The sequence below is a fragment of the Gorilla gorilla genome, chromosome 13 (genome assembly GCF_029281585.2).
Source record: "Gorilla gorilla gorilla isolate KB3781 chromosome 13, NHGRI_mGorGor1-v2.1_pri, whole genome shotgun sequence".
NCBI classification, from domain to species: Eukaryota; Metazoa; Chordata; class Mammalia; order Primates; family Hominidae; genus Gorilla; species Gorilla gorilla.
Genome location: NC_073237.2, coordinates 133,430,647 through 133,458,242, shown reverse-complemented (window position 1 = coordinate 133,458,242; position 27,596 = coordinate 133,430,647). Strand labels below are relative to the sequence as shown.

The window sequence follows — 27,596 nt, the reverse complement described above, 5'->3', positions numbered from 1 at the left end:
GGAGGAACGCTGGGGTGGGATTAAAGGCCCAGGTGCCACTGTGGTCATCACCGAAAACATGGGAGGCTGGAAAGGCGGGGCTGGAGGCAGCTGCCCACTCTGGTGCCAGCCCCTAAGCCAAGCAGCTCAGGCACTGACAGTTTCCCGTGGAACCCACAGGCACCCCTCCCTCAAAACCCCCCTCCCTCCAAGCTCCCCTCCAAGCTCCCCTCCCTCCAGCCCCCTCCCTCCAAACCCCTCCCTCCAAACCCCCTCCCTCCAAACCCCCCTCCCTCCAAGCTCCCCTCCCTCCAAACCCTCCTCCCTCCAAACCCCCCTCCCTCCAAGCTCCCCTCCCTCCAAGCTCCCCTCCCTCCAAACCCTTCCCTCCAAACCCCCCTCCCTCCAAACCCCCCTCCCTCCAAGCTCCCCTCCCTCCAAGCCCCCCTCCCTCCAAACCCCCCTCCCTCCAAGCTCCCCTCCCTCCAAGCCCCCCTCCCTCCAAGCCCCCTCCCTCCAAACCCCCCTCCCTCCAAGCTCCCCTCCCTCCAAACCCCCTCCCTCCAAGCCCCCCTCCCTCCAAGCCCCCCTCCCTCCAAGCCCCCCTCCCTCCAAACCCCCCTCCCTCCAAGCCCCCCTCCCTCCAAGCCCCCCTCCCTCCAAGCCCCCCTCCCTCCAAACCCCCCTCCCTCCAAGCCCCCCTCCCTCCAAGCCCCCCTCCCTCCAAGCCCCCCTCCCTCCAAGCCCCCCTCCCTCCAAGTCCCCCTCCCTCCAAGCCGCCAAGTCCCCCTCCCTCCAGCCGTTGCACAAGTTCCGCAGCAAAGCTCAGCTCAGAGGCTACACTGCGCCACACGGGTGGGGGCCTCTGACTACCACCCCGTCCCAGTCTTGCCTCTGTCCCCACGGTGGGATCCTCCCACTTCAGTCTCCAGCTGCCAGCTGCCTGGTTCCCCTCCCAAGGCAGCCTTGTCCTCACTGTGGGGCTGGGGAGAGGCCAGCAGCCCCTGGGGCCCAAAAGTAGAACAGGACAGGGACAGGGGTGGTGGGAGGCAGGCCCCCTCCAAGGGTGCTGGGGCAAAGGTCTGGACAACAGTTCATGGTTGCCATTCCTCCCAGGACACACGTTCTGAGCCCCCAAAGGACCTGACAGGACAGACGCGTCCTCATTCCCGGCATCCCAGCATTTTGGGAGGCCGAGGTGGGAGGATTGCTTGAGCCCAGGAGTTTGAAACTAGCCTGGACAACATAACAAGACTCTGCCTCTACAAAAAATTTTAAAAAATTAACCAGGCATGGTAGTGCACACCCATAGACCCAGCTCCTTGGGAGGCTGAGGTGGGAGCATTGCTTGAGCCCAGGAGGTTGAGGCTGCAGCAAACCGTGACTGCGCCACTGCACTCCAGCCTGGGCAACAGAGCAAGACCCTGTCTCAAAAAACAAAAAACAAAAACCCATACACAAAAAAGCAAACTTGGCTGGGCGCGGTGGCTCACGCCTGTAATCCCAGCACTTTGGGAGGCTGAGGCTTGTGGATCACCTGAAGTCAGGAGTTTGAGACCAGCCTGGACAACATGGGAAAACCCCATCTCTACTAAAAATACAAAACTTAGCTGGGTGTGGTGGCAGGCACCCGTAATCCCAGCTACTTGGGAGGCTGAGACAGGAGAATCACTTGAACCTGGAAGGTGGAGGTTGCAGTGAGCCAAGATCGCACCACTTGATCCTGACTTCAGGTGATCCACAAGCCTCGGCCTCCCAAAGTGCTGGGATTACAGCCTGGGCGATAGTGCAAGACTCCCTCTCAAAAAACAAACAAACAAACAAACAAACAAACAAACAAACAAACAAACCGAGCCTGACCTGCATTGAGATCTCCAGGACGTCTGGGTCTGGCCACGCCCAGGACCACACAAGGTCCCGTGCAGCAGAGTGGCAACGTGGTTGGGTGAAGAGGCTGATGGGGCCTCCCACTGTGGCTGAGAGTGGGGTGTTGGTTGGCTGGGGCTCAGGGTGACCCTGCAGGGCCATCCCAGCCTGGCTGGCACCCAACGTGGGCTGGTGTAGAAGAAGGAACCTGGCCTCCAGGCTCCAGGCCCTGGCTAGAGGGAGCAGGGAGTCTGAACTTCAGGCTGGCTCCCTTCCTCTTCCTGGAGCGGGTGCTGGCCCCCAACCCGCTTGCGTCAGGGACAAAAGGACTCCTTCCCTTTCCAGCCTGGAAAGCCCCTCTGCTGCAGGCTGGAGGAAGGGACCCTGGGCCCAGCCTATAGTCAGCGGTGTTTATGGGCATGGATCTGGACGGGGAAAAGGACAAAGCAGCCTCCATCCACAGTTCATTCCGGGACCAGGCCCTTGCAGGCGCGTGCTGGGCTCCTGTGGGAAGACACTAAGGGCCCCAGGACAGACCTCCTCTCCGGGCATCTGGGTTCCTAGATGGCAGAGGTGGCAGAGTGGGGTGGGATGGCCCAATTGGGAGCTTTAGCCTCCGGCAAAGAGCTGAGCACAGTACAGCTTCAATGTGTAAGATTCTCCTGGGAGACCAGGGCCCAGCTGGTGGTGAGCTGGGGGAAGTGGGTGATGCTGCCGTGGGAGGAGCCACCTGGCCCTCTGGGGAAGTGCACTCGCTGTCTGCAGCGCCCAGGCCTGGGTAGCTGGGTGGGGGCTGGGGGGCCATCTCTGCTCAGGGTGCCCGCACCTGGGCCTTCTCCACCCTGGGCCAAGCCTGCCCGAGCCTCTCCGTCCTCTGCCTGCCCAGCTGGACATCTCTGGGCCTCTCTGGAGACCAGTGGGGTGGGCTGTGGGGGCGTCATATTGCCCTGGCTTGACATCCCTCTTGTGGCTGTACCCCTCCCAGCAGCCCCAGGACTAGCAAGTCCCCGAGATGGGGGTGGGGACAGTGGTTGATGCCAAAGGTTGTGGGGGCAGGGGCGGGGGAGGAGCAGGAAGGTCCCCTGAGTTCCCTCACCTTGGGCAGAGATAAAAGGAGCACAGTTCCAGGCGGGGCTAAGCCAGGGCACAGCTGTGATTTCAGGGGCACCTCTGGCAGCTGCCGTGATTTGAGAATCTCGGGTCTCTTGGTTGACTGATCCTGGGAGACTGTGGATGAATAATGCTGGTGAGTGTCTGGCCCTGGGGGAGGCCCAGGCTGGGGAGAGCTAGGCAACCTGGGAGGGGAGGATGGGGGTGGCGCTGAGTGGGGCGTGTGGATGTCCCTGAGCCCAAGTGACAGAGCCTCCCCTCCCTTGTGCTGCTGCAGGGCACGGCCCCACCCGGAGGCTGCGAGGCTTGGGGGTCCTGGCCGGGGTGGCTCTGCTCGCTGCCCTCTGGCTCCTGTGGCTGCTGGGGTCAGCCCCTCGGGGTACCCCGGCACCCCAGCCCACGATCACCATCCTTGTCTGGCACTGGCCCTTCACTGACCAGCCCCCAGAGCTGCCCAGCGACACCTGCACCCGCTACGGCATCGCCCGCTGCCACCTGAGTGCCAACCAAAGCCTGCTGGCCAGCGCCGACGCCGTGGTCTTCCACCACCGCGAGCTGCAGACCCGGCGGTCCCACCTGCCCCTGGCCCAGCGGCCACGAGGGCAGCCCTGGGTGTGGGCCTCCATGGAGTCTCCTAGCCACACCCACGGCCTCAGCCACCTCCGCGGCATCTTCAACTGGGTGCTGAGCTACCGGCGTGACTCGGACATTTTTGTGCCCTATGGCCGCCTGGAGCCCCACTGGGGGCCCTCGCCACCGCTGCCAGCCAAGAGCAGGGTGGCCGCCTGGGTGGTCAGCAACTTCCAGGAGCGGCAGCTGCGTGCCAGGCTGTACCGGCAGCTGGCGCCTCATCTGCGGGTGGATGTCTTTGGCCGTGCCAATGGACGGCCGCTGTGCGCCAGCTGCCTGGTGCCCACCGTGGCCCAGTACCGCTTCTACCTGTCCTTTGAGAACTCTCAGCACCGCGACTACATTACGGAGAAATTCTGGCGCAACGCACTGGTGGCTGGCACTGTGCCAGTGGTGCTGGGGCCCCCACGGGCCACCTATGAGGCCTTCGCGCCGGCTGACGCCTTCGTGCATGTGGATGACTTTGGCTCAGCCCGAGAGCTGGCGGCTTTCCTCACTGGCATGAATGAGAGTCGATACCAACGCTTCTTTGCCTGGCGTGACAGGCTGCGCGTGCGACTGTTCACCGACTGGCGGGAACGTTTCTGTGCCATCTGTGACCGCTACCCACACCTGCCCCGCAGCCAAGTCTATGAGGACCTTGAGGGTTGGTTTCAGGCCTGAGCTCCGCTGGCCGGGGGAGGTGGGTGTGGGTGGAAGGGCTGGGTGTCGAAATCAAACCACCAGGCATCCGGCCCTTACCGGCAAGCAGCGGGCTAACGGGAGGCTGGGCACAGAGGTCAGGAAGCAGGGGTGGGGGGTGCAGGTGGGCACTGGAGCATGCAGAGGAGGTGAGAGTGGGAGGGAGGTAACGGGTGCCTGCTGCGGCAGACGGGAGGGGAAAGGCTGACGAAGACCCTCCCCACCCTGAACAAATCTTGGGTGGGTGAAGGCCTGGCTGGAAGAGGGTGAAAGGCAGGGCCCTTGGGGCTGGGGGTACCCCAGCCTGAAGTTTGTGGGGGCCAAACCTGGGACCCCGAGCTTCCTCGGTAGCAGAGGCACTGTGGTCCCCGAGACACAGGCACGGGTCCCTGCCACATCCATAGTTCTGAGGTCCCTGTGTGTAGGCTGGGGCGGGGCCCAGGAGACCACGGGGAGCAAACCAGCTTGTTCTGGGCTCAGGGAGGGAGGGCGGTGGACAATAAACGTCTGACCAGTGCCTCGTGGGTCTGGCCAGTGTCTCATGGGTCACCTCCGTGCAGGGACACAGAGCCTGCGTCTGCCCTCCCCTGACATGTCGCCCCCACGGCCATGGGGCTGCTTGTTCCCCACGGGGGGTCCTGTCTCCTGACTTCGGGGCCTTTGCTCACCCTCCGCCTGAGAGCCCTCCCTGTGCCGGGCTGCCTACTGGCTCCCCCAGTTCCTACAGCCTCCGCCAGACGGCCCCTTGTCAGAGAGCCTTCTGTGTCCCCCAAAAGGCCAAGGCGATGAGCCCAGGAGTTCGAGACCAGCCTGGGCAGTGTAGTGAAATCTCATCTCCACCAAAAATACAAGAATTAGCAGGGCGTGGTGGCTCAAGCCTGTGGTCTCAGCTACTTGGGATACTGAGGTGAGAGGATGGCTTGAGCCCAGGAGGTTGAAGCTTCAGTGAGCCGTGATCACACGACGGCACTCCAGCCTGGACAACAGAATGAGACCCTGTCTCAAAACAAAAACCGAAACAGGCCAAGGTTGGGGAAGAGTAGGGAACGGACGTCAGAGGCCTGGCCAGGCTGAAAGCGCCCATCTCCTAGGCCCGCAGGCTGGAGGGTGTCTGGGGTGACAGGGTCTGACCTGTGCCTTGTAGCTCCCTCTGGTGGCCAGTGCTGGGGAGGCACTGGGGATGCGGCTGCAGCCAGGGAGCCCCTGTAGTGGACGGTGGAAAGTGGGGCGAGGAGGAGAGAGGCCAACCCACGGGTGGTGCTGACCAGGGCCCCAACAGGCTAAGCCCCCGGGGCTGGGGCACAGGGCTTGTCCCTACCCCAGGTAGGGGTGGGCAGGTTGAGGGCAGGAAGCCCCCCTCACCCATGGCTGTGGCTTGTGGGAAAGACCTGCTGGTAGCTTCCTGCCCTGACCCAGCCCTGTGGACTGAGCAGAGAAAAGCAAGTGTCTTGAGGCTGCGGGCTGGGGTGGGAAGCTGATCCCTCACTCACTAGCCCAGGGTCACCTTCCTGCTGCAAAGAAGCTGGGAGGAGTGGGGAGCTGTGGCCTCGGAGGTCTTCATTCACTTGAGGATGCGCCTTCTATGTGCGCCCAGACACTGGACACCACACAGCCCTACTCCACCCCATTCACAGGTGGGGAAACTGAGTCTGGGAAGCGCCGTCAGAGCCACCCATGGGGTCAGCCTGTTCTTTGTCGCTCTCTACAGGCCACGCGGAGGAACTGCCCCACCTCCCGGGGCGCCCCAGCAGGTGCCAAGCCACAGCCGCAGAACCGCCTGATCCCGAACTCCCTGTGCAGAGACCAGACTCGCCCGAATACGGGGAGAAAAATGAGCCGCGTGCAGCAGGGGCCGCCTCGGTCCCCTGCCTGCTCCGCCCACGGCGAGCGTTCCTGGGGCCTCGGGTTTCCCCCCTTCCGCTGGCTGCTCGGAATCGCGGGACGGACCCACCTGGCCGCCCTGCCTCCCTTCCAGGTGGGCACCACCTGGACTCCAAGTGCTGGTTTACAAAGCACACAGGAGACCCTTACGGGGGCGAGCTGGCCCCTCGCCAGCGTCCGCTCGGCGCGCCCCGGGGACAGTGAAGGCTTGGGGCGCCTCTGCAGAGTCGCCAGCGCGGTGGGCGCAGCCGGATGCCTCTGGGAGAAGAGCGCAGCGCCCGAGGGTCCCCCGGCCTACGAAGGCTAAGCCGGGGTCTCGGATTCGATGTGGGCGCGTCGCGTGACGCCCGGCGAGGGGCGGCCCGGAGGCTTCCCGGCGGCGGCGCGCGCAGGGTCTCGGGCCCGGGTCGGTCCCGGGCGCGGCGCGGGCGGCGGGCGCCTCCTGGCGGGCGCGGACGGAGCGCGGCGCCTTTAAGCGGGGGCGGGTGGGGCGCGGGCAGAGTCGCTGTCGCCGCGGCCGCCGGGGCGGAGCCAGCGCGGATCGGGTCCCGGACGCCCGAGCGCCCCGCCCCCGCGCGGGCGATGCCCAGCGGCGCGGCGGGCTGCGGGGCCCGGCGGGGCGCGCAGAGGAGCGGGCCGCGGCGCTGAGGCGGCGGAGCGTGGCCCCGCCATGGGCTTCCTGCACCAGCTGCAGCTGCTGCTCTGGAAGAACGTGACGCTCAAGCGCCGGAGCCCGGTGAGCCCACCCCACGCGCCCGCCCTCAGCCCGAGGCCGCGCGCACCGCGGCCAGAGGCGCGCTCCCCGCGCGCACGTGCGGACGGCCGGGCGCGCGCAGACCCCGGCGGGCGCTGGGGGCGGCGCGGGCCCGAGCCCCCTCCCCGCCGGGCCCTGCCCTCGCCTGCCGGCGCTGCGGCCTCCGGGGAGGTGGCTCGGTCGTGTCCAGTCCGGTCCCGCGTCCGCTGACATCGCGGTGCTCGGCTGAGTCACGGCACCCGCGCCCTCTGCAGCGCGCTCTCTGGGGCCGCTGTGGGCGGGGGGCAAGCGGCGCTCAGGACTCTGGCTCGAGGGAGGCCCTGGTTCCCAGGACAGAAGGCAGGCCTGGGGGGCTCCATTCAGCTGCGAGGCTCCATGGTCCTTGGGCCCAGCCTCCCTGGGGTCCCCGAGGAGACCCTGTCCCTTCCCTTCGTCCACCCCTCCCCTGCCCTTGGGCCGCGGCCTGCCATAGAGGTTGGTCCCAGGCATCTCTCCGCCTCCCCTCCCCCACACCCCTCCTGGTACATCCGTGACCCTTGCTCATGCTCTCGCCACTGGGAATGTCCTTGTGCCAGCCTCGGCCAGCCTGAATCTCTGCACCCCTTTGTCCTTTGGGGTCAGTTCTCCCTGAGCCTGATCCACTCTGTTGCCTCCTGGTCCCCCCACCTGCTCTGGGGGCTGGGTCTACTGTTTGGAGCTGTGACCACCGGCTTTCCCAGCACTTCCTGGGCAGCCAGTGGACCTGAGGGTGCAGGACACATGGCTGTCAGGGACAGAAGTCCTGCGTGGAGCGAGGGGCTTGGGGATATGGGTGTCCTGCCATACCCCCAGCTGGCCAGCTTGGCTCCAGCCTGGGAAGGGAAGGGACACCTCCCAGGCCACAGGCCTGGACCAGCTTAGGTTTCTGAAGGCCCTTGGGATTGTCCAGGCCAGGGCTCAGAGCAGGTGGGGGCCTAAGGCAGACATCCTCTTGCCCAGCCAGGGCCCGGGCGGGACCCCTTGGGCTGCACCAGTCCGTGCCTGTTTATCTTTCAACATGCACTGCAGGAAACCCAGGCTGCAGTCAGCTGGGGTGGCCATCATCACCATGGCTGGCAGAATTCCCCTGGGCACCTGGCCTTGGCGGGGAGCCTGGGTTAGGTACACGCCCTGGCCAGGCACCTGGAGCTGGCTGAGTGGGGTCCCATGGATCAGGCCTGCAGCCCCTGGCATTGAGTCACTGGGGACAGCAGAGCAGGGCCAAGGGAACAGGGATGTGGCATGTGGCATGCATTAGTATTAGCCCCCGGGGGTGGTTGTCAGGAAGGTCCCCACTGGGCTTGGGAGCAGAGGCTGGAATGGTGGCCCCTGTTCCAGTGGGGACAATGCTCAGGGAAGGGAGTGTGGCCTATGAGGGCAGCTGGCAAGCAGGTGGGAGGTGTGCACTGTCCTGACCGCAAGAGTGACTCCCAGCTGCTGGTTTGGGCTGCCCCCCAGGACCTTTTTGGGTCCCCACCCTACAGGGCTCCCAAAGGCCCACTGGGCCACAGTGGAGGTCCTTAGCCCGTGGCTGGAGCAGGTGGGGAACTGTTTCCCCCAGGGAGGCTGAGTCCTTGCCAGGCTTGTGATGTGGGGCTGGGGCTGGCTGGACACTGGGCACACTCCCGCTGGGTCCCCACTTTCCTGGGAAGGATCTTGGACATCAGAGCTGGACTCTTGGGGCCAAGCTTGGATGATAGAGGTTTGCCCTGTGTGCCCTGCGCCCTGCTGGGGCAGGGGTGCACCCTGGGCAGAGCTCAGGGTCTGGAGGGTGGGTGCCAAGAACCTCTGTGCTGCTAGCAGGCTCCTCCAAGCTCTTTGCCTCAGTTTCCCTGTCTGTGGGTGTGGCCTATCTCCTCTTAGTTAGCTGAACTTGGGTCTACCCTTGGGCTACAGGCTGCTCTTGGTGCAGGAACAGGGTCACTGTCATGAAGTCACTGGGATGGCAGATGGCAGCGCCACCCTCGGGTCTCACCTGTTCTCCCCCCGACACAGTAGGCGGGAGCTACAGGGAGGGGTCATGCCCAGAGAAGGCATCTAGGCCTCCAGGCGATGTGAAGGCACTGGGCTGGTCTCGAGGGACGGAGGTTGGGCCACCTGGAGGCACCTGTGTGGGGCACCCAGGGCGTGCTAGACCTGTGCTGCCGCCTGTAACCAGATGCTCCTGTGGCGCCCGCCGCCTGCCAGCCAGGACTCTCCTCCTCCTCCCAGTAGCTCGTGCGAGGCCGTTGCTATAGCAATGGGGGAGGCAGCCGGGCCTGTTGCTGCAGTTACAGTGCCCATAGCAGGCCGGGTGTGGGCGGGGCTGGCGCCCCGCGCTGTGACCCCTGCCTCTGACATTGCCTCACTCCTGCAGCCACCCTCGCCCTGGTGCCTGTTGGTGCCCACAGTGCCTTGGCGAACCCTGGGCTCCGTCCTGGCTCAGGGAGCGGGTGGAGGCTGGCACGGGCTGGGGCGGGCATGGGACACCCACAGCATGATGTTCCCGGCCACAAAGCCCTATTGTCCAAGCACAGTAAACACAGCAGCCGCCCCCATCCCAGGGACCGGGGACTCGGCCCGAGCCACACAGCACACTGGGGGCTCTGAAGGGTTTTGGGATGGGGATGAGGACAAAGGATGCCTCCGAGCTGGGTGCTCGCCCTCGGGCTAGGGAGGGCAGGGCCCCTCTGCCCTGTGGGTCTCAGAGAGGGCTGGTCTGCCGAGGGCTCTCTGGAGGGTAGCTGGCTCAAGCTCCTCCTCCTCCCTGAGCTGGGGGCTGGGACACAAGAACCCGTGAAGTCCTTGGTTTTCAGGTGAAGTGAGCAAAGCACCTCTTTCTCACTCCACGCAGGTCCCACTAGGGCTCACCTTGGTGCCCAGCCTGGGTTAGCAGGAGCCGACCTGGGGAAACTGAGCTCCAAGGCCTAAGACTGGCTGCCCCAGGTCAGGAGAGGGGACAGGGCAGAAAGAGGTGCCTTTGGGCCAGGTGTGGTGGCTCACACCCAGGTGGGCGGATCACGAGGTCAGGAGATCGAGACCATCCTGGCTAACACGGTGAAACCCCGTCTCTACTAAAAATACAAAAAATTAGCCGGGCGTGGTGGCGGGCGCCTGTAGTCCCAGCTACTTGGGAGGCTGAGGCAGGAGAATGGTGTGAACTTGGGGGACAGAGCTTGCAGTGAGCTGAGATTGCACCACTGTGCTCCAGCCTGGGTGACAGAGCGAGACTCTGTCTCAAAAAAAAAAAAAAAAAAAAAAGGTGCCTTTGCTTCAGGGACTGGGGCTGTTAGACCCCTTACCAGGTCTTCTCCGAGGCTCAGGGCCCTGGGTGCAGGCCAAGCCTCTCAACCAGGCCTCCTCATCTCCCCAGGCCCCAGTATTGGTGGGGAGGAAGTGGGAGGAAGGTGAACCCGGGGCAGTGTGGGAAGTGTAGGCGGGGCCAGTGGCTCAGATGGTCCCCAAGATTTTGCCCAGGTAGCCCTGGAGGTGGGGAGGGAGAAGATGAGCTGGGATATACATGGGTCAGAGTAGACCCCAAGCTGGCCAATTCATCCGTGTAGGCCCTGAGGCTCCTCAGAGGGCACGTAGGCCCAGTGTGGGCTGGGGACGGGAAACCTGATTTGCTGAGCCAGACAATCCTTACCCTCAGTGCCCTGGAAGGGGCTCAGACCTTCAGTGGTTCCGAAGGGCCTGTGCCCACCTTCCCTGGCCCCAGGGAGCACGTGGTCCTGTCTGGGCTGGGCCGGCCCTATGGGAGGCTGAGGAGGGCCTAGGCGAGCACAGGTCTGTCCTATCCCTCACTGGGCCCACCCTTTCCAGTGGGTCCTGGCCTTCGAGATCTTCATCCCCCTGGTGCTGTTCTTTATCCTGCTGGGGCTGCGGCAGAAGAAGCCCACCATCTCCGTGAAGGAAGGTGAGTGCGGCAGGAGGCCCCAGGCACAGCCGGGGGAGCGCGCCACCTCGCACGCCTGCGCTGTGTGTGCACATCTGCACATGGGTGTCCTGCTCCCGGAGTCCCTGAGGTGCGGTGCCTGCTCCCCTGTGTGGTCCTGGGCCATGCCTCCTGGCTGGGCTGTGGAGGTCGGGGCTGGCCTGTGGCCGCGAATGATGATGCCAACGCCTGTTCCTGGTGATGTGGGCACTCACTGGTCTCCTCTGTTCTGTTTTGATCCCCCCCCCTCCCCGCATGGTCTCTTGTCCTCGGCTGGCATGCAGTCTGTAAGTGAGCGGCCACCTCCTCCTGGCTGGCCTGGGCAGCAGCTGCGGGGGGCCCATGGGCCGTCCTGGCTTGAGCGCCCTCCCCGCTTGCATTAACAGCCCTCCCGGGCCCCCTGCCGGCCTCAGGAACAGCTGGCTCCAGATGGGGGGTGGCAGGCAGTGAAGTGGGCGGTGGTAGGGAGTGAAAGGGCTGGCCACCTAAAGGCACAGCTGGTGCCTGGGTCAAGCTAAGGCGGCATCTCTCTGCCTGGCCTTGCCTTCTAGGGGTGGGGTGCCTCGGCTTCTGGGCTGAGTCTGGGCTGAGGCTGGGCTGGCCTGGGCTGGGGCTGGAGCGGCCTGGCTACTCTCCCTTCATACTCCTTCAGGCTCTTGCACTCACTCTGCTAACCAGCTGGCCAGAGGTCAGAGGTCACTGCCCAGAGGGGGTCCTTTGTCCTCCCCTGGGCTCTGTAGGCAGTGCCACACCTGAAACGTTTTCGGGGGGAGAGTGCCAGGGCACGTGGGCCTGCACTGGCTGAAAGGAAAGGAATGCTCTGGGAGTTATGGCAGAAGGGGTGGTGAGTGGCTCTTTGACCTCTGACCTGCTGGAGTCATTCGCCCCAGAACGCTTGGCCTGTAGCCCAGCTGGGGCCAGGACTCTGTGCCGCCTTCTCCCTAACGCTGCTTCTCCTTCCTGACTTTCTCTAAATTTCTCCTCTCGGCCTCTGTCTCCCTCCCCTTCTGGATTCCTCTCTCTCTCTCTCCCCTTTCACCCCCGACCCTGCCCTCTCCCGTGGGTCTGCCAGCCTTCTACACAGCGGCGCCCCTGACGTCTGCCGGCATCCTGCCTGTCATGCAATCGCTGTGCCCGGACGGCCAGCGGGACGAGTTCGGCTTCCTGCAGTACGCCAACTCCACGTGAGTGCCCACCCGCCCCTCGGAGCACCCACCCCTCCCCAGGCCATCCAGTGAGTGACATCCGCCATGGTGCAGGGTCACGCAGCTGCTTGAGCGCCTGGACCGCGTGGTGGAGGAAGGCAACCTGTTCGACCCAGCGCGGCCCAGCCTGGGCTCAGAGCTCGAGGCCCTGCGCCAGCATCTGGAGGCCCTCAGTGCGGGCCCGGGCACCTCGGGGAGCCACCTGGACAGATCCACAGGTGTGCCCTGTGCAGGGAAGTTGGGGGGCAGGGCTGCGGGCCTAGCTCTGCTGTCACTGGGCTGAAGCCCACATCCACCCTGGGGCCCCTCCACCTGCACTGACTTCCCAGCCACGCACAGGCTGCAGTGGCAGAGCTGTGGTGTTGGGCTCGGCTCCGAGCCCATGTGGGGGCACCTTGCCAAGGTGCAGCGGCCTCTCAGCCTCGCCTTCCTGCCTGTCCAGTGTCTTCCTTCTCTCTGGACTCGGTGGCCAGAGACCCGCAGGAGCTCTGGCGTTTCCTGACACAAAACTTGTCGCTGCCCAATAGCACGGCCCAGGCCCTCTTGGCCGCCCGTGTGGACCCGCCCGAGGTAAGGCAAGGATAGCTCCCAGCCCTGGCCACTCCCTTGTGCCCCAGCCATGCCCCCTGGTTGCTGAGCCATCCTCAGGATGCTCAGCCTGAGTCACGCCCAGACCGTCTGAACCTTGCCCCCACCATCTGAGCCACGCCCCCACTATCTGAGCCACGCCCGCACACCACCATCGGAGCCACGCCCCCACCATCTGAGCCACGCCCCCCACACCCCATCTGAGCCACGCCCCCACACCCCCATCTGAGCCATTCCCCCACACTTCCTAGGTCTACCACCTGCTCTTTGGTCCCTCATCTGCCCTGGATTCACAGTCTGGCCTCCACAAGGGTCAAGAGCCCTGGAGCCGCCTAGGGGGCAATCCCCTGTTCCGGATGGAGGTGAGGGCATCCATGTGTGGGATGGGCCTGGAGTGCTGCCTGCCTCTGGGGGTACTTCTGCTCCGTGGGTGAGGAAAGGGCCCCTTTGGTGACTTGGAGCCCCTCCTGGGAGAGGGGGAGGGTCCCAGGAGTCTATGGCAGGCATGAGGGGTAGAGGCATGTCGTAGGACCCAGGCAGCCCCAGAGCCAGCCAGTGGGTGGGGCAAGGTGAGGCCTGAGGCCCTAGTGGTTGGGGACAAAGTCCTTGCCGTGGCTCCACGGACCCCTGTGCCCACCCCAGGAGCTGCTTCTGGCTCCTGCCCTCCTGGAGCAGCTCACCTGCACACCGGGCTCGGGGGAGCTGGGCCGGATCCTCACTGTGCCTGAGAGTCAGAAGGGAGCCCTGCAGGGCTACCAGGATGCTGTCTGCAGTGGGCAGGCTGCTGCGCGTGCCAGGCGCTTCTCTGGGCTGTCTGCTGAGCTCCGGAACCAGCTGGACATGGCCAAGGTCTCCCAGCAGGTGAGGCCCTGCCTGCCCACTGCCTGCTGCTTGCTGCCTGAGTTGAAGGAGGGGCTGGGGCCGCTTGGAGAGCTCAGGGCTCCTGGGCCCAGGCTGTGCGTGGGATGCTGCCTGTGGGTGGGTATCCAATGGCACCATGGCTGGTGCCCCACCTCTGCTCACCATCCCAGCTCCTGTCCTGGGCTCCCGTTACCCAGGCTGCAGACTCCCTCCCTGCACCCCCAGCTTGTGTCTCCCTGCTGCTGTCTCCCTGCTCCACTCCTGACCTATCACCCACCTGCAGTCCATCTCACCCCGCACTGCCCACGTGCCTGTTTCCCCTCAGCTGGGCCTGGATGCCCCCAACGGCTCGGACTCCTCGCCACAGGCGCCACCCCCACGGAGGCTGCAGGCGCTTCTGGGGGACCTGCTGGATGCCCAGAAGGTTCTGCAGGATGTGGATGTCCTGTCGGCCCTGGCCCTGCTACTGCCCCAGGGTGCCTGCACTGGCCGGACCCCCGGACCCCCAGCCAGCGGTGCGGGTGGGGCGGCCAATGGCACTGGGGCAGGGGCAGTCATGGGCCCCAACGCCACTGCTGAGGAGGGCGCACCCTCTGCTGCAGCACTGGCCTCCCCGGACACGCTGCAGGGCCAGTGCTCAGCCTTCGTACAGCTCTGGGCCGGCCTGCAGCCCATCTTGTGTGGCAACAACCGGTAGGTGGGCGGCAGGGGAATGGGGGTAAGGAGGACAGTCAGGGGCAGGGCCTGAGCCCTGACCCTAGGCTCTGGCTCTGGAGGTCTCATTTGGCGCCCTGCCCTGTGCCCCGAAGTCCTGCCCGATCCTGATGCCCCTCCCACTCTCGCGGCCCCGCCCGCTAACGGCCTGGCCCTGCCCCCCCGTCCCCTACCCCAGCACCATTGAACCTGAGGCGCTGCGGCGGGGCAACATGAGCTCCCTGGGCTTCACGAGCAAGGAGCAGCGGAACCTGGGCCTCCTTGTGCACCTCATGACCAGCAACCCCAAAATCCTGTACGCGCCTGCGGGCTCTGAGGTCGACCGCGTCATCCTCAAGGTGCACGGGTCTGGGACGCTCCATGTTTGACAGGCAGAGTGGGAGGGGGTCTCTGCAGGCCTGGGACCCCTGGGCAGAGGGTGTCGGCAGAATTGACACGGGAGGGGTACGGGGTGCAGCTTCGGATGGGACACAGGCTCTGCAGGTGGGGGACCAGGGGGTCGCTTTTCCTTTTGGGAGCTCCAGGGGCTGCTGTGGGAAGGCACTGGAGAGTCTGCTCTGGCAGGGTCCCCCGGCTGGGGATGGCCGGTCCAGGGCAGTGCTGGTGGAGGTGGGGTGTGTCCAGAGACCTTCCGGAGTGTCTCGTGTGCGGGCAGCTGGGCAGTTTGGGTTCTGGGTGAGGGGTCCTGTCTGGAACAAGCAGAGGCCAGGGCTGGACATCGGCCTGGGAGGGGACGGCCTGTGGACGAGGCCAATCCTGGGTGTAGAGGGGGGTCCCTAGGATGAGGGTGGGAGAGATGACGGTGGAGCATTGGGTGCTTAAGGGACACATGGAGACAGGTCCAGCGAAGGAGCTGGTGGGCACAGCTGGGCAGTTGGGGGTCCGGAGGCCGTGCTGCCCTGGGAGTGGAGGGCAAAGCAGGTTTCACCTGAGCGCCGCAGAAAGGAGTGGAGAGCCCGGGCATGGGACTCACGCTTGAAATCCCAGCACTTTGGGAAGCCACGGTGGGAGGATCGCTTGAGCTCAGGAGTTTGAGACAAGCCTGAGCAACATAGCGGAAGCCCGTCTCTACCAAAAATACAAAATTAGCTAGGCGTGGTGGTGGGCACCTGTAATCCCAGCTACTTGGAGGGCTGAGGCGGGAGGATCCCTTGAGCCTGGGAGGTGGAGGCTGCAGTGAGCCGGGACTGCACCACTGCACTCCAGCGTGGGTGACTGAGACCCTGTCTCAGGAAAAAAAAAAAAAAAAAAAAAAGGTGGGGAGGGTTAGTTGTTGGCAATGGACCAGCCACTGGGGAGGTGAGTGGGGTGAGAGCCCCCAAGTTGGCGGGGGTCCGTCCAGAAACTCCATGCCCCTGCCTCATCCTCTGCAGGCCAACGAGACTTTTGCCTTTGTGGGCAACGTGACTCACTATGCCCAGGTCTGGCTCAACATCTCTGCGGAGATCCGCAGCTTCCTGGAGCAGGGCAGGCTGCAGCAACACCTGCGCTGGCTGCAGCAGGTGCCAAGGGTGCCCGCGAGGGAGGCGGCTGCGGGTGGCGTGGGGAGCCCCTCTCTGCCTGGCTCGGCAGGCGCAGGTCCACCTCTGAGCCGCCCCTCCACCCCTAGTATGTAGCGGAGCTGCGGCTGCACCCCGAGGCACTGAACCTGTCGCTGGATGAGCTGCCGCCCGCCCTGAGACAGGACAACTTCTCGCTGCCCAGTGGCATGGCCCTCCTGCAGCAGCTGGATACCATTGACAACGCGGCCTGCGGCTGGATCCAGTTCATGTCCAAGGTGAGCGGTGGGGCCTCCGAGCCAACCCCCGACACCCCCTGCCTTGCGCATGCCCATGGCGGGCTCCAGCGATGCCCCTCCCGCTAGGTGAGTGTGGACATCTTCAAGGGCTTCCCCGACGAGGAGAGCATTGTCAACTACACCCTCAACCAGGCCTACCAGGACAACGTCACTGTGTTTGCCAGTGAGCTGCCCCCCCGCCCCGCCCCAGCCCCCCACAGACCTCTTCCTCCCCAGCCCAGCCCCACCCGTCCCCCTGTGCCCTCCCACTCCTTGGCTGCGCCCTGGCCTTGCCCCCCTCACCCGCCACTTCCCCTCCCCACCCCTGCCCCTTCCGAACGGCCCCAACCCACAACCCGCCCCCTCCCTGCACCTCCCCACTTCTGCCCACCTTTCCCCTGGGGCCCCCACCCCAGCCCTGTCCCACCTTTCCCTGGACCCTCCTGTCCCCGCCCCCACGCCTTGGCCCCGCCCCTGCATCTTGGCCCCGCCCCAACCTCCCGGCCCCAGGTGTGATCTTCCAGACCCGGAAGGACGGCTCGCTCCCGCCTCACGTGCACTACAAGATCCGCCAGAACTCCAGCTTCACCGAGAAAACCAACGAGATCCGCCGCGCCTACTGGCGGCCTGGGCCCAATACTGGCGGCCGCTTCTACTTCCTCTACGGCTTCGTCTGGATCCAGGGTGAGGAGCAGGCCCGGAAGACCGGCTGGAGGATTCGTGGGGGAGGACAGGTGTGAGGACGAGAGGGCCTGCCCGGCCCCTGATGGCTGCCCCCACCCACAGACATGATGGAGCGCGCCATCATCGACACCTTTGTGGGGCACGACGTGGTGGAACCAGGCAGCTACGTGCAGATGTTCCCCTACCCCTGCTACACACGCGATGAGTGAGTGCTGGGCGCCGGGGGCGGGGCTGGGGCTGGGGCTGGGGCTGAGTGGCGCCTGAGCGCAGCCTCCCCGCAGCTTCCTGTTTGTCATTGAGCACATGATGCCGCTGTGCATGGTGATCTCCTGGGTCTACTCCGTGGCCATGACCATCCAGCACATCGTGGCGGAGAAGGAGCACCGGCTCAAGGAGGTGCGCGGGCCGGGACTCTCCCTGGAGGCGCGGGCTGGCAGGGAGGGGCGGCGTCCTCCCCGGGGCCTGCCCCAAGCCCCTGGCCCACCCGCAGGTGATGAAGACCATGGGCCTGAACAACGCGGTGCACTGGGTGGCCTGGTTCATCACCGGCTTTGTGCAGCTGTCCATCTCCGTGACAGCACTCACCGCCATCCTGAAGTACGGCCAGGTGCTTATGCACAGCCACGTGGTCATCATCTGGCTCTTCCTGGCCGTCTACGCGGTGGCCACCATCATGTTCTGGTGAGCGCGGGCCATGGTAGGAGGGACCTGGGGCAGGCACTTGCCCAGCAAGCTCACCCCACATCCTCTCAGAGCCCCCGGACCCTGGCATGGGCTTGCCCAGGAGGCCGGGCGTGCGGGTGGATGACGGTGCGCGTGGCCCCTGCCCACCCAGCTTCCTGGTGTCTGTGCTGTACTCCAAGGCCAAGCTGGCCTCGGCCTGCGGTGGCATCATCTACTTCCTGAGCTACGTGCCCTACATGTACGTGGCGATCCGAGAGGAGGTGGCGCATGATAAGATCACGGCCTTCGAGAAGTGCATCGCGGTGAGGGTCGCGGGCAGGCGGGCGGCTGGGGTGCTGGGCCACCCCACTTGCTGACACCACTGCCTTCTCAGTCCCTCATGTCCACGACGGCCTTTGGTCTGGGCTCTAAGTACTTCGCGCTGTATGAGGTGGCCGGCGTGGGCATCCAGTGGCACACCTTCAGCCAGTCCCCCGTGGAGGGGGACGACTTCAACTTGCTCCTGGCCGTCACCATGCTGATAGTGGACGCCGTGGTCTATGGCATCCTCACGTGGTACATTGAGGCTGTGCACCCAGGTACTGGCCAGCCCTTGGAGGGCAGGGGAGAGGCAGGGGTCCCCAGCCAGGGTTGGGGACCAGCACTCTGGGTCCACTCCTGGATGCAGCACGGGTGGCTCCCTGGGTGGGCACGTGGGCCACGTGGTGGATGGTCACCCCAGGCCCTAGGTCAGCCTCCCCTCCCCTCCCCGACCCCCAGGCATGTACGGGCTGCCCCGGCCCTGGTACTTCCCACTGCAGAAGTCCTACTGGCTGGGCAGTGGGCGGACAGAAGCCTGGGAGTGGAGCTGGCCGTGGGCACGCACCCCCCGCCTCAGTGTCATGGAGGAGGACCAGGCCTGTGCCATGGAGAGCCGGCGCTTTGGTGAGGCTGGCATCAGAATGGTGGCTGGGGTGGGCGCTGGGTTCAGAGTCCTGGGTGGCCTTGGCGCCGCCCCCACCCTGCTGATCCACAGCCCTGGTGCAGAGGAGACCCGTGGCATGGAGGAGGAGCCCACCCACCTGCCTCTGGTTGTCTGCGTGGACAAACTCACCAAGGTCTACAAGGACGACAAGAAGCTGGCCCTGAACAAGCTGAGCCTGAACCTCTACGAGAACCAGGTGGTCTCCTTCTTGGGCCACAACGGGGCGGGCAAGACCACCACCATGTGAGTGTCAGAGGGGCAGGGTGGTGGGCATCTGCTGACCAGAGCAGGAGTCCTAGTCAGGGGCAGGGTGGGGCCCCTGCAGAGGGCGTGGGGTCGTGACCCCGCCCACCTACCCAGGTCCATCCTGACTGGCCTGTTCCCTCCAACGTCGGGTTCCGCCACCATCTATGGGCACGACATCCGCACGGAGATGGATGAGATCCGCAAGAACCTGGGCATGTGCCCGCAGCACAATGTGCTCTTTGACCGGCTCACGGTGGAGGAACACCTCTGGTTCTACTCACGGCTCAAGAGCATGGCCCAGGAGGAGATCCGCAGAGAGATGGACAAGTGGGTGGGCTGGGCGGGGGGCGGGGCAGGTGGGCGGAGGCCCTGGGGCTCTGCATAGCACCAGCCCCATGCCCCACCTCCCTGTCCCAGGATGATCGAGGACCTGGAGCTCTCCAACAAACGGCACTCACTGGTGCAGACATTGTCGGGTGGCATGAAGCGCAAGCTGTCCGTGGCCATCGCCTTCGTGGGCGGCTCTCGCGCCATCATCCTGGACGAGCCCACGGCGGGCGTGGACCCCTACGCGCGCCGCGCCATCTGGGACCTCATCCTGAAGTACAAGCCAGGTGAGTGGGGTGCCATGTGGGCAGGGGTGCGGGCGGCGCCTCCCCTGCCCCCTGACCCTGGGTCTGGCCTTGTCCTAGGCCGCACCATCCTTCTGTCCACCCACCACATGGATGAGGCTGACCTGCTTGGGGACCGCATTGCCATCATCTCCCATGGGAAGCTCAAGTGCTGCGGCTCCCCGCTCTTCCTCAAGGGCACCTATGGCGACGGGTACCGCCTCACGCTGGTCAAGCGGCCCGCCGAGCCGGGGGGCCCCCAAGGTCTGTGTTGAAGCTGCCTGAGCTGGCCTCGGGCCACCCCCTCCCCGGGACCCCCACCTGAGAATCCACAATGGAGAGGCTGGGCCCTCACCGTCACCCGCTGGGCCCAGGATGCCTGCTGGGGCCTGGCCCGCCCTCTGCAACGCCCGTATCTTGGAGAGGCTGGGTCCTCAGTGTCACCCGCTGGGCCCAGGATACCTGCTGGGGCCTGGCTCTCCCTCTCCAATGCCCATATCTTGACCCAGTTGGGTTCCCATTGGGGGTCCCTCCTCCCAGCCCCTGAGTGAATTCCTTCCTGCTCCCACATCCCCCACAGAGCCAGGACTGGCATCCAGCCCCCCAGGTCGGGCCCCGCTGAGCAGCTGCTCCGAGCTCCAGGTGTCCCAGTTCATCCGCAAGCATGTGGCCTCCTGCCTGCTGGTCTCAGACACAAGCACGGAGCTCTCCTACATCCTGCCCAGCGAGGCTGCCAAGAAGGGGGCTTTCGAGCGCCTCTTCCAGGTGTGAGGGCGCACGGGTCGGGGGGCAGTTGCAGGTGGTGGAGGTGGGCGCACTCCTGCCTGGGCGTCCCTGCCGCAGCCTCCCCCTCCACCGCCCCTGCAGCACCTGGAGCGCAGCCTGGATGCACTGCACCTCAGCAGCTTCGGGCTGATGGACACGACCCTGGAGGAAGTGTTCCTCAAGGTGTCGGAGGAGGATCAGTCGCTGGAGAACAGTGAGGCCGGTGAGGGGCCCGGGCCACTTGCTCAGCCCACCCCACCCACAAGGCCCCAGCTCGGGCCTGCGCTGTCACTCCTGCCTGGTGTCTGGGGGCGCCACCCTAGTCCTGGGTGGGAACCAGGGGACGCCCCAGTGTTAGCCTGCGGTCCTGGGTGGGTGGTCCTGGTGGCCAGAGGTCCTGGACAGGTGTATGAGCCTGGGAACTGGGGTCAAGACCGGGGATGGGGGTCCTGGGCAGGCCTAGGGGCCAGTAGCCCTGAGTGTCCCCTCGGCCCTTCCACTGAGGCAGATGTGAAGGAGTCCAGGAAGGATGTGCTCCCTGGGGCGGAGGGCCCGGCGTCTGGGGAGGGTCACGCTGGCAATCTGGCCCGGTGCTCGGAGCTGACCCAGTCGCAGGCATCGCTGCAGTCGGCGTCATCTGTGGGCTCTGCCCGTGGCGACGAGGGAGCTGGCTACACCGACGTCTATGGCGACTACCGCCCCCTCTTTGATAACCCACAGGACCCAGACAATGTCAGCCTGCAAGGTGGGGGTGGCCGGGTGAGGCTGGGGCAGCAAGGGAGGGGGAGCTGGGTTGCGGGGGAGCGGCATGAGGGCAGCCAGTGGGGAGAGGGTAGTGTGCAACCACCTGCTCAGCCCCTACCTCTCTACACAGAGGTGGAGGCAGAGGCCCTGTCGAGGGTCGGCCAGGGCAGCCGCAAGCTGGACGGCGGGTGGCTGAAGGTGCGCCAGTTCCACGGGCTGCTGGTCAAACGCTTCCACTGCGCCCGCCGCAACTCCAAGGCACTCTTCTCCCAGATCCTGCTGCCGGCCTTCTTCGTCTGCGTGGCCATGACCGTGGCCCTGTCCGTCCCCGAGATTGGTAGGCCACCGGCTGGACGGGGGTGCTGGGCTTGCATCCCCCCACCGCCCGCTGGGAGCCCTGATGATGCCCACTCCTGAGCTTCCTGACTCTGGGCCTCACCCCGCACCTGAGGCTTGGCACGCACCAGGGTTCATCAGGGAGTCCTGCCTCCTCGGGGCCCAGACCCCAGGCGTGGATCCCTTGGGGTTGGGGGAAGGGGACCCAGGCTTGGGGGCCGCTGGCCAGAGGGCAGAACCTGCTCAGGCCTCCCTGCTCGCCCTGCCAGGTGATCTGCCCCCGCTGGTCCTGTCACCTTCCCAGTACCACAACTACACCCAGCCCCGTGGCAATTTCATCCCCTACGCCAACGAGGAGCGCCGCGAGTACCGGTGAGGCCTCTAGCGGGGGCAGCCTTGGTGGGCGGGGTGGGTGAGGGGGCGGGGACAGCCTTGGTGGGCGGGGCGAGTGAGGGGGCGGGGACAGCCTTGGTGGGCGGGGCGGGCGCGGGGCGGGCGAGGGGCGGAGACTGGCAGCCCCACCTCACACTGTCGGTGCCCGCAGGCTGCGGGTATCGCCCGACGCCAGCCCCCAGCAGCTCGTGAGCACGTTCCGGCTGCCGTCGGGGGTGGGTGCCACCTGCGTGCTCAAGTCTCCCGCCAACGGCTCGCTGGGGCCCACGTTGAATCTGAGCAGCGGGGAGTCGCGCCTGCTGGCGGCTCGGTTCTTCGACAGCATGTGTCTGGAGTCCTTCACACAGGGGCTGCCGCTGTCCAATTTCGTGCCGCCCCCACCCTCGCCCGCCCCATCTGACTCGCCAGCGTCCCCGGATGAGGACCTGCAGGCCTGGAACGTCTCCCTGCCGCCCACCGCTGGGCCAGGTAGTGGTTCAGGGGGCCTGCTGGGGGGGCAGGGGCAGTGAGGGGTCCTTCTCACCGCACCACGCTGTGCCCACAGAAATGTGGACGTCAGCACCCTCCCTGCCGCGTCTGGTACGGGAGCCCGTCCGCTGCACCTGCTCTGCGCAGGGCACCGGCTTCTCCTGCCCCAGCAGTGTGGGCGGGCACCCGCCCCAGATGCGGGTGGTCACAGGCGACATCCTGACCGACATCACCGGCCACAACGTCTCTGAGTACCTGCTCTTCACCTCCGACCGCTTCCGACTGCACCGGTGAGCTGGGTGGGGAGGCTGTGGGTGAGGGTGGCCGGCCACCAGCCACCTAGTCTCAACTCCTGCCTCTCTAGCCTCACTGCCTGCCTAGCCTCACCGCCCCTCCCACCTTCCTGCCCAGGTATGGGGCCATCACCTTTGGAAACGTCCTCAAGTCCATCCCAGCCTCATTTGGCGCCAGGGCCCCACCCATGGTGCGGAAGATCGCGGTGCGCAGGGCTGCCCAGGTGAGCGAGGCTGCGGGCCTGGGCCTGGCGGTGTGTAGCACCGCCTGAGGTCTGCAGGGACCCACGGGGCTCCTGGGGCCTTTCTGTGTCCCCTTCCTTCTGCAGGTTTTCTACAACAACAAGGGCTATCACAGCATGCCCACCTACCTCAACAGCCTCAACAACGCCATCCTGCGTGCCAATCTGCCCAAGAGCAAGGGCAACCCGGCGGCTTACGGTGAGCTGACGCGGGCGGGGTGGGGCGGGGCGGGGCGGGGCAGGGAGGAGCTGGGGCCGGGGCAGGGAGGAGCTGGGGCCTGAAGCTGCCGCCCCCGCCCCGCCGTGTGCAGGCATCACTGTCACCAACCACCCCATGAATAAGACCAGCGCCAGCCTCTCCCTGGATTACCTGTAAGTGTGGCCAGTGGGGGATGAGGTGGGGCAGGTGGGCGCTGCAGCCCCGGCCGTGAGGACTGAGGGCTTCCTTGCCCCAGGCTGCAGGGCACAGATGTCGTCATCGCCATCTTCATCATCGTGGCCATGTCCTTCGTGCCGGCCAGCTTCGTCGTCTTCCTCGTGGCCGAGAAGTCCACCAAGGCCAAGCACCTGCAGTTCGTCAGCGGCTGCAACCCCATCATCTACTGGCTGGCGAACTACGTGTGGGACATGGTGCGCCCGGCGTGGCCATGGGGTGCCCCGGCCCTTCTCTTCCCCCATCCCCGCCCTGCCCCGGGTCTCTCACCAGCCACCCCTACCCCTGCAGCTCAACTACCTGGTCCCCGCTACCTGCTGTGTCATCATCCTGTTTGTGTTCGACCTGCCGGCCTACACGTCGCCCACCAACTTCCCTGCCGTCCTCTCCCTCTTCCTGCTCTATGGGTAAGCGGGAGCGGAGGGGGGAGCGGCCTCAGGTGGGACTGGGGCTGCCTGGTGACCACTGCCCGCCACCTGCCTGCAGGTGGTCCATCACGCCCATCATGTACCCGGCCTCCTTCTGGTTCGAGGTCCCCAGCTCCGCCTACGTGTTCCTCATTGTCATCAATCTCTTCATCGGCATCACCGCCACCGTGGCCACCTTCCTGCTACAGCTCTTCGAGCACGACAAGGTGGGGCGGTGACGACATGGTGGGGGTGGCGGACCCTGCGGAGGCTGTGCCCCTGACCCCGGCCACCCCGCAGGACCTGAAGGTTGTCAACAGTTACCTGAAAAGCTGCTTCCTCATTTTCCCCAACTACAACCTGGGCCACGGGCTCATGGAGATGGCCTACAACGAGTACATCAACGAGTACTACGCCAAGATTGGTGAGGGGCCCCGTGGGGCGGGGGAGGCGGTGGGGGCCCCGCAAGGCCCAGAGCACAGGCCCTGAGCTGTCTCCCCGCAGGCCAGTTTGACAAGATGAAGTCCCCGTTCGAGTGGGACATTGTCACCCGCGGACTGGTGGCCATGGCGGTTGAGGGCGTCGTGGGCTTCCTCCTGACCATCATGTGCCAGTACAACTTCCTGCGGCGGCCACAGTGAGCGGGGGGCATGGCGGGGGCGGGGGCGGGGCGGGAGCAGGGATGGGGTCGTGGGTGGGGCAGGGTAGGGGCGGGGGTGGGGCAGGATAGGGGCGGGGGTGGGGGCAGGGATGGGGCAGGAGGGGGTGAGGCAGGGGACAGCAGAGGGGCCTGCCCACCCTTCTTGCATGCCACAGCCAGAGGATGCGAGGCTGGTGGCAGGGAGGGGCAGTGGGGGTGGCGAGCTGCTGGACACTGTCCGCCCTGTCCCCCAAGGCGCATGCCTGTGTCTACGAAGCCTGTGGAGGATGATGTGGACGTGGCCAGCGAGCGGCAGCGAGTGCTCCGGGGAGACGCCGACAATGACATGGTCAAGATTGAGAACCTGACCAAGGTGGGCTCTGGGCATGTAGGGTGGGGCTTGGGTGGGGTAGGCCGGGGCCGGGGGGTGGGGCCGCAGCAGTGGAGGTAGAGCCTGGGTGGGCAGGGCCCTGAGCTCTGGGGGTGGGGCCTGCATGGGGTGGGGCTGTGGGGCACGTGGCCCCCTGGGCTCTGGAGGTGGGGCAGGGCCTGGGTGGGGTGGGGCCAGAGGGGCAGGGCGGGGGCAGGATGCCCCGCTGAGTGGGCAGGCTCCTGGCCAGGTCTACAAGTCCCGGAAGATTGGCCGTATCCTGGCCGTGGACCGCCTGTGCCTGGGTGTGCGTCCTGGCGAGTGCTTCGGGCTCCTGGGTGTCAATGGTGCGGGCAAGACCAGCACCTTCAAGATGCTGACTGGCGACGAGAGCACAACGGGGGGCGAGGCCTTCGTCAATGGACACAGGTGGGGCGTGAGCCCTGGGTGGGCGGGGCCGCCGCGTCCTCACGCGCTGACAGCTGCCGTGTCCCCAGCGTGCTGAAGGAGCTGCTCCAGGTGCAGCAGAGCCTCGGCTACTGCCCGCAGTGCGACGCGCTGTTCGACGAGCTCACGGCCCGGGAGCACCTGCAGCTGTACACGCGGCTGCGTGGGATCTCCTGGAAGGACGAGGCCCGGGTGAGGATCTGTGGGGCGGGGCAGGGAGTCAGCACGCTGGGCGGCCCTGCCTCCACTGACACCTGCGTTCCCTGGCCAGGTGGTGAAGTGGGCTCTGGAGAAGCTGGAGCTGACCAAGTACGCAGACAAGCCGGCCGGCACCTACAGCGGCGGCAACAAGCGGAAGCTCTCCACGGCCATCGCCCTCATTGGGTACCCAGCCTTCATCTTCCTGGTAAGTCCTGGGTGGGTGGGGGGTGGCTGCCTGGCCTTTGACTTCCTGGTGAGCACGGGCAGGGGCAGCGTTCAGGCCGGGGTGTGTGGGCCTGGCAGCAGCTGAGCCTGCCACCCATCCCCAGGACGAGCCCACCACAGGCATGGACCCCAAGGCCCGGCGCTTCCTCTGGAACCTCATCCTCGACCTCATCAAGACAGGGCGTTCGGTGGTGCTGACATCACACAGGTGAGGGCGCCCCCACCCCCGCTTTGTGCCCCCGCCCCGCAGCACCCCTTCTGGTGCCAGCCTGTGCATGTCCCACAGCATGGAGGAGTGCGAAGCGCTGTGCACGCGGCTGGCCATCATGGTGAACGGTCGCCTGCGGTGCCTGGGCAGCATCCAGCACCTGAAGAACCGGTGAGCCAGGGCGGGGCCAGGAGTGGGGGTGGCTGCAGGGCTGTGAGGGCTGTGGGGCCAGGGGGGCTGGGGGGACTGGGGCTGGGGGGACTGGGGCAGTGGGGCCAGGGGAGGAGCCTGGAGGGCTGTGGGGGCTGTAGGGTTGGGGGGCTGTGGGAGGCTATGGGGCTTCCTGGGGTGCGTGTGGGGGCTGTAGGGCTGGGAGGCTGGGGGGCTGGGGCTCTGGCTGGGCGGCGCAGGGCTCCGGGCCACCGGCCTGTCCCACCAGGTTTGGAGATGGCTACATGATCACGGTGCGGACCAAGAGCAGCCAGAGTGTGAAGGACGTGGTGCGGTTCTTCAACCGCAACTTCCCGGAAGCCATGCTCAAGGTGCGCCATCCCGGGCAGGGTTGTGGAGGGGGTGCTACGGGGTGGGGGGCACTGCCAGGCCTCTGACCTCCGCCCCTGCAGGAGCGGCACCACACAAAGGTGCAGTACCAGCTCAAGTCGGAGCACATCTCGCTGGCCCAGGTGTTCAGCAAGATGGAGCAGGTGTCTGGCGTGCTGGGCATTGAGGACTACTCGGTCAGCCAGACCACACTGGACAATGTGAGCGCCCCGAGGGCACTGCGCACCACACCTGCCCCTCCCCCCACCCGCCCTGCCCCTCCTCACCCCAGACCAGCCCCCTCCCCACACGCCTGCCCCACCCACCAGGTGTTCGTGAACTTCGCCAAGAAGCAGAGTGACAACCTGGAGCAGCAGGAGACGGAGCCACCGTCCGCACTGCAGTCCCCTCTCGGCTGCTTGCTCAGCCTGCTCCGGCCCCGGCCTGCTCCCACGGAGCTCCGGGCACTTGTGGCAGACGAGCCCGAGGACCTGGACACGGAGGACGAGGGCCTCATCAGCTTCGAGGAGGAGCGGGTGAGCAGGCTGCTCTCATGGCTGTCCAGGGCTCTGCCCACTGGACCCAGGCTGCCTGGAGGCTCCAGCCCCGGGTGGGGTGGGGGGAGAACTGGCCCCAGGATGCTTGCTGTCCAGAGGTCAAGGGGGCAGAGTGGGCAAGGGACACTTGCAGACAGGCCTAGAGAGACGTAGCTGCATGGTCCAGACTTGCTAGAGTCTTTGAGGGGCACAGAGCAAGGGTGGGGCAGAGGGGACCAGAGCCTGGGAACAGGGGACCGATGTAGACTCAGTGGCCCCCAGACTCGGCAGACAGAGGCCCAGGAGAGCCCAGACACAGAGGGAGCTCGTGGGGAGACCCTGCGTCCAGGCCCAGCCTGCAGGAGGGCCGGGGCGGGCCAGTACAAGTGTCCTCAGCCCCAGCAGGGGGTGGCACAGGATGCCCCATAAGCCTGACCTCCCCTGTGCACAGGCCCAGCTGTCCTTCAACACGGACACGCTCTGCTGACCACCCAGAGCTGGGCCAGGGAGGACACGCTCCACTGACCACTCAGAGCTGGGCCAGGGACTCAACAATGGGGACAGAAGTCCCCCAGTGCCTGCCAGGGCCTGGAGTGGAGGTTCAGGACCAAGGGGCTTCTGGTCCTCCAGCCCCTGTACTCGGCCATGCCCTGCGGTCACTGCGGTTGCCACCCCTAATTGTGCCAAAGGCTGACCCGGCCCGGGCTGCGCACACCCTTGCCCTGCTTTGCCTTAAAGCCTCCGGGTCTGCCCGGCCCCTCCCCCCTGCCTGGCTCTGCTCACCGCCCAAGGCGACGCCGGCTGAACCAGGCACTGCTGGCCTTTCTCCTGCCCGGCCTCGGAACCAGCTTTTTTCTCTTACAGTGAAGGCTGATGCCGAGAGCGGGCTGTGGGCGGAGCTGGGTCAGTCCCGTATTTATTTTGCTTTGAGAAGAGGCTCCTCTGGCCCTGCTCTCCTGCAGGGAGGTGGCTGTCCCACGGGAAGCCATCAGCTTGGGCCAGCTGGCAGGTGGCAGGAATGGAGAAGCTGACCCTGCTGGCCAGGCAAGGGGCCAGACCCCCCGCAACCCCCAGCTGCCATCGCTCTCCCACCCAGCTTGGCCCCCTGCCCGCCCACCTCCCTGGGAGCCGGGCCTGTACATAGCGCACAGATGTTTGTTTTAAATAAATAAACAAAATGTC

At 65.9% G+C, this 27,596-nt stretch overlaps 3 protein-coding genes across 4 annotated transcripts in view; 2 read left to right on the top strand and 1 right to left on the bottom strand.

Moving 5' to 3' along the window:
- Nucleotides 1–6,634, bottom strand: part of LOC129524525 (putative uncharacterized protein LINC02908) — a 9,999-nt gene extending 3,365 nt beyond the window's left edge. The window contains exons 1-2 of the mRNA XM_055350222.2: nt 6,218–6,634; nt 1,840–3,072 (exon numbers count right to left, since the gene is read on the bottom strand). Of these exons, the coding sequence (XP_055206197.1) occupies nt 1,840–2,007 (168 nt within the window). The 5' untranslated portion in view covers nt 2,008–3,072; nt 6,218–6,634. The remainder of the gene's footprint in view (nt 1–1,839; nt 3,073–6,217) is intronic.
- On the top strand, nt 3,002–5,330 carry FUT7 (fucosyltransferase 7). The gene is made up of 2 exons (XM_055350210.2): nt 3,002–3,091; nt 3,233–5,330. Exons 1-2 carry the CDS (start codon nt 3,079–3,081, stop codon nt 4,246–4,248), a joined length of 1,029 nt encoding a protein of 342 aa, XP_055206185.1. The 5' UTR covers nt 3,002–3,078; the 3' UTR covers nt 4,249–5,330.
- On the top strand, nt 5,834–27,596 carry ABCA2 (ATP binding cassette subfamily A member 2). 2 transcript variants are annotated; one of them, XM_031014554.3, is made up of 48 exons: nt 5,834–6,241; nt 10,721–10,814; nt 11,905–12,016; nt 12,092–12,255; nt 12,480–12,607; nt 12,877–12,987; nt 13,268–13,486; nt 13,812–14,179; nt 14,379–14,538; nt 15,574–15,702; nt 15,810–15,977; nt 16,065–16,161; nt 16,488–16,661; nt 16,764–16,866; nt 16,943–17,057; nt 17,152–17,342; nt 17,497–17,647; nt 17,719–17,923; nt 18,105–18,269; nt 18,372–18,552; nt 18,670–18,882; nt 18,973–19,169; nt 19,248–19,430; nt 19,747–19,931; nt 20,034–20,154; nt 20,440–20,676; nt 20,806–21,012; nt 21,281–21,383; nt 21,556–21,872; nt 21,949–22,162; nt 22,284–22,389; nt 22,495–22,606; nt 22,719–22,779; nt 22,863–23,037; nt 23,132–23,247; nt 23,327–23,474; nt 23,548–23,671; nt 23,752–23,884; nt 24,143–24,260; nt 24,508–24,686; nt 24,755–24,896; nt 24,976–25,110; nt 25,235–25,338; nt 25,417–25,509; nt 25,778–25,880; nt 25,962–26,099; nt 26,208–26,414; nt 26,866–27,596. In XM_031014554.3, the coding sequence occupies exons 1-48, from the start codon at nt 5,849–5,851 to the stop codon at nt 26,899–26,901; spliced, it is 7,635 nt and encodes a 2,544-aa protein (XP_030870414.2). In that variant the 5' UTR covers nt 5,834–5,848; the 3' UTR covers nt 26,902–27,596. The 2 variants fall into 2 exon arrangements, with proteins under 2 accessions (XP_030870414.2, XP_030870416.1); XM_031014556.3 differs by lacking the exon at nt 5,834–6,241 and adding an exon at nt 6,665–6,883.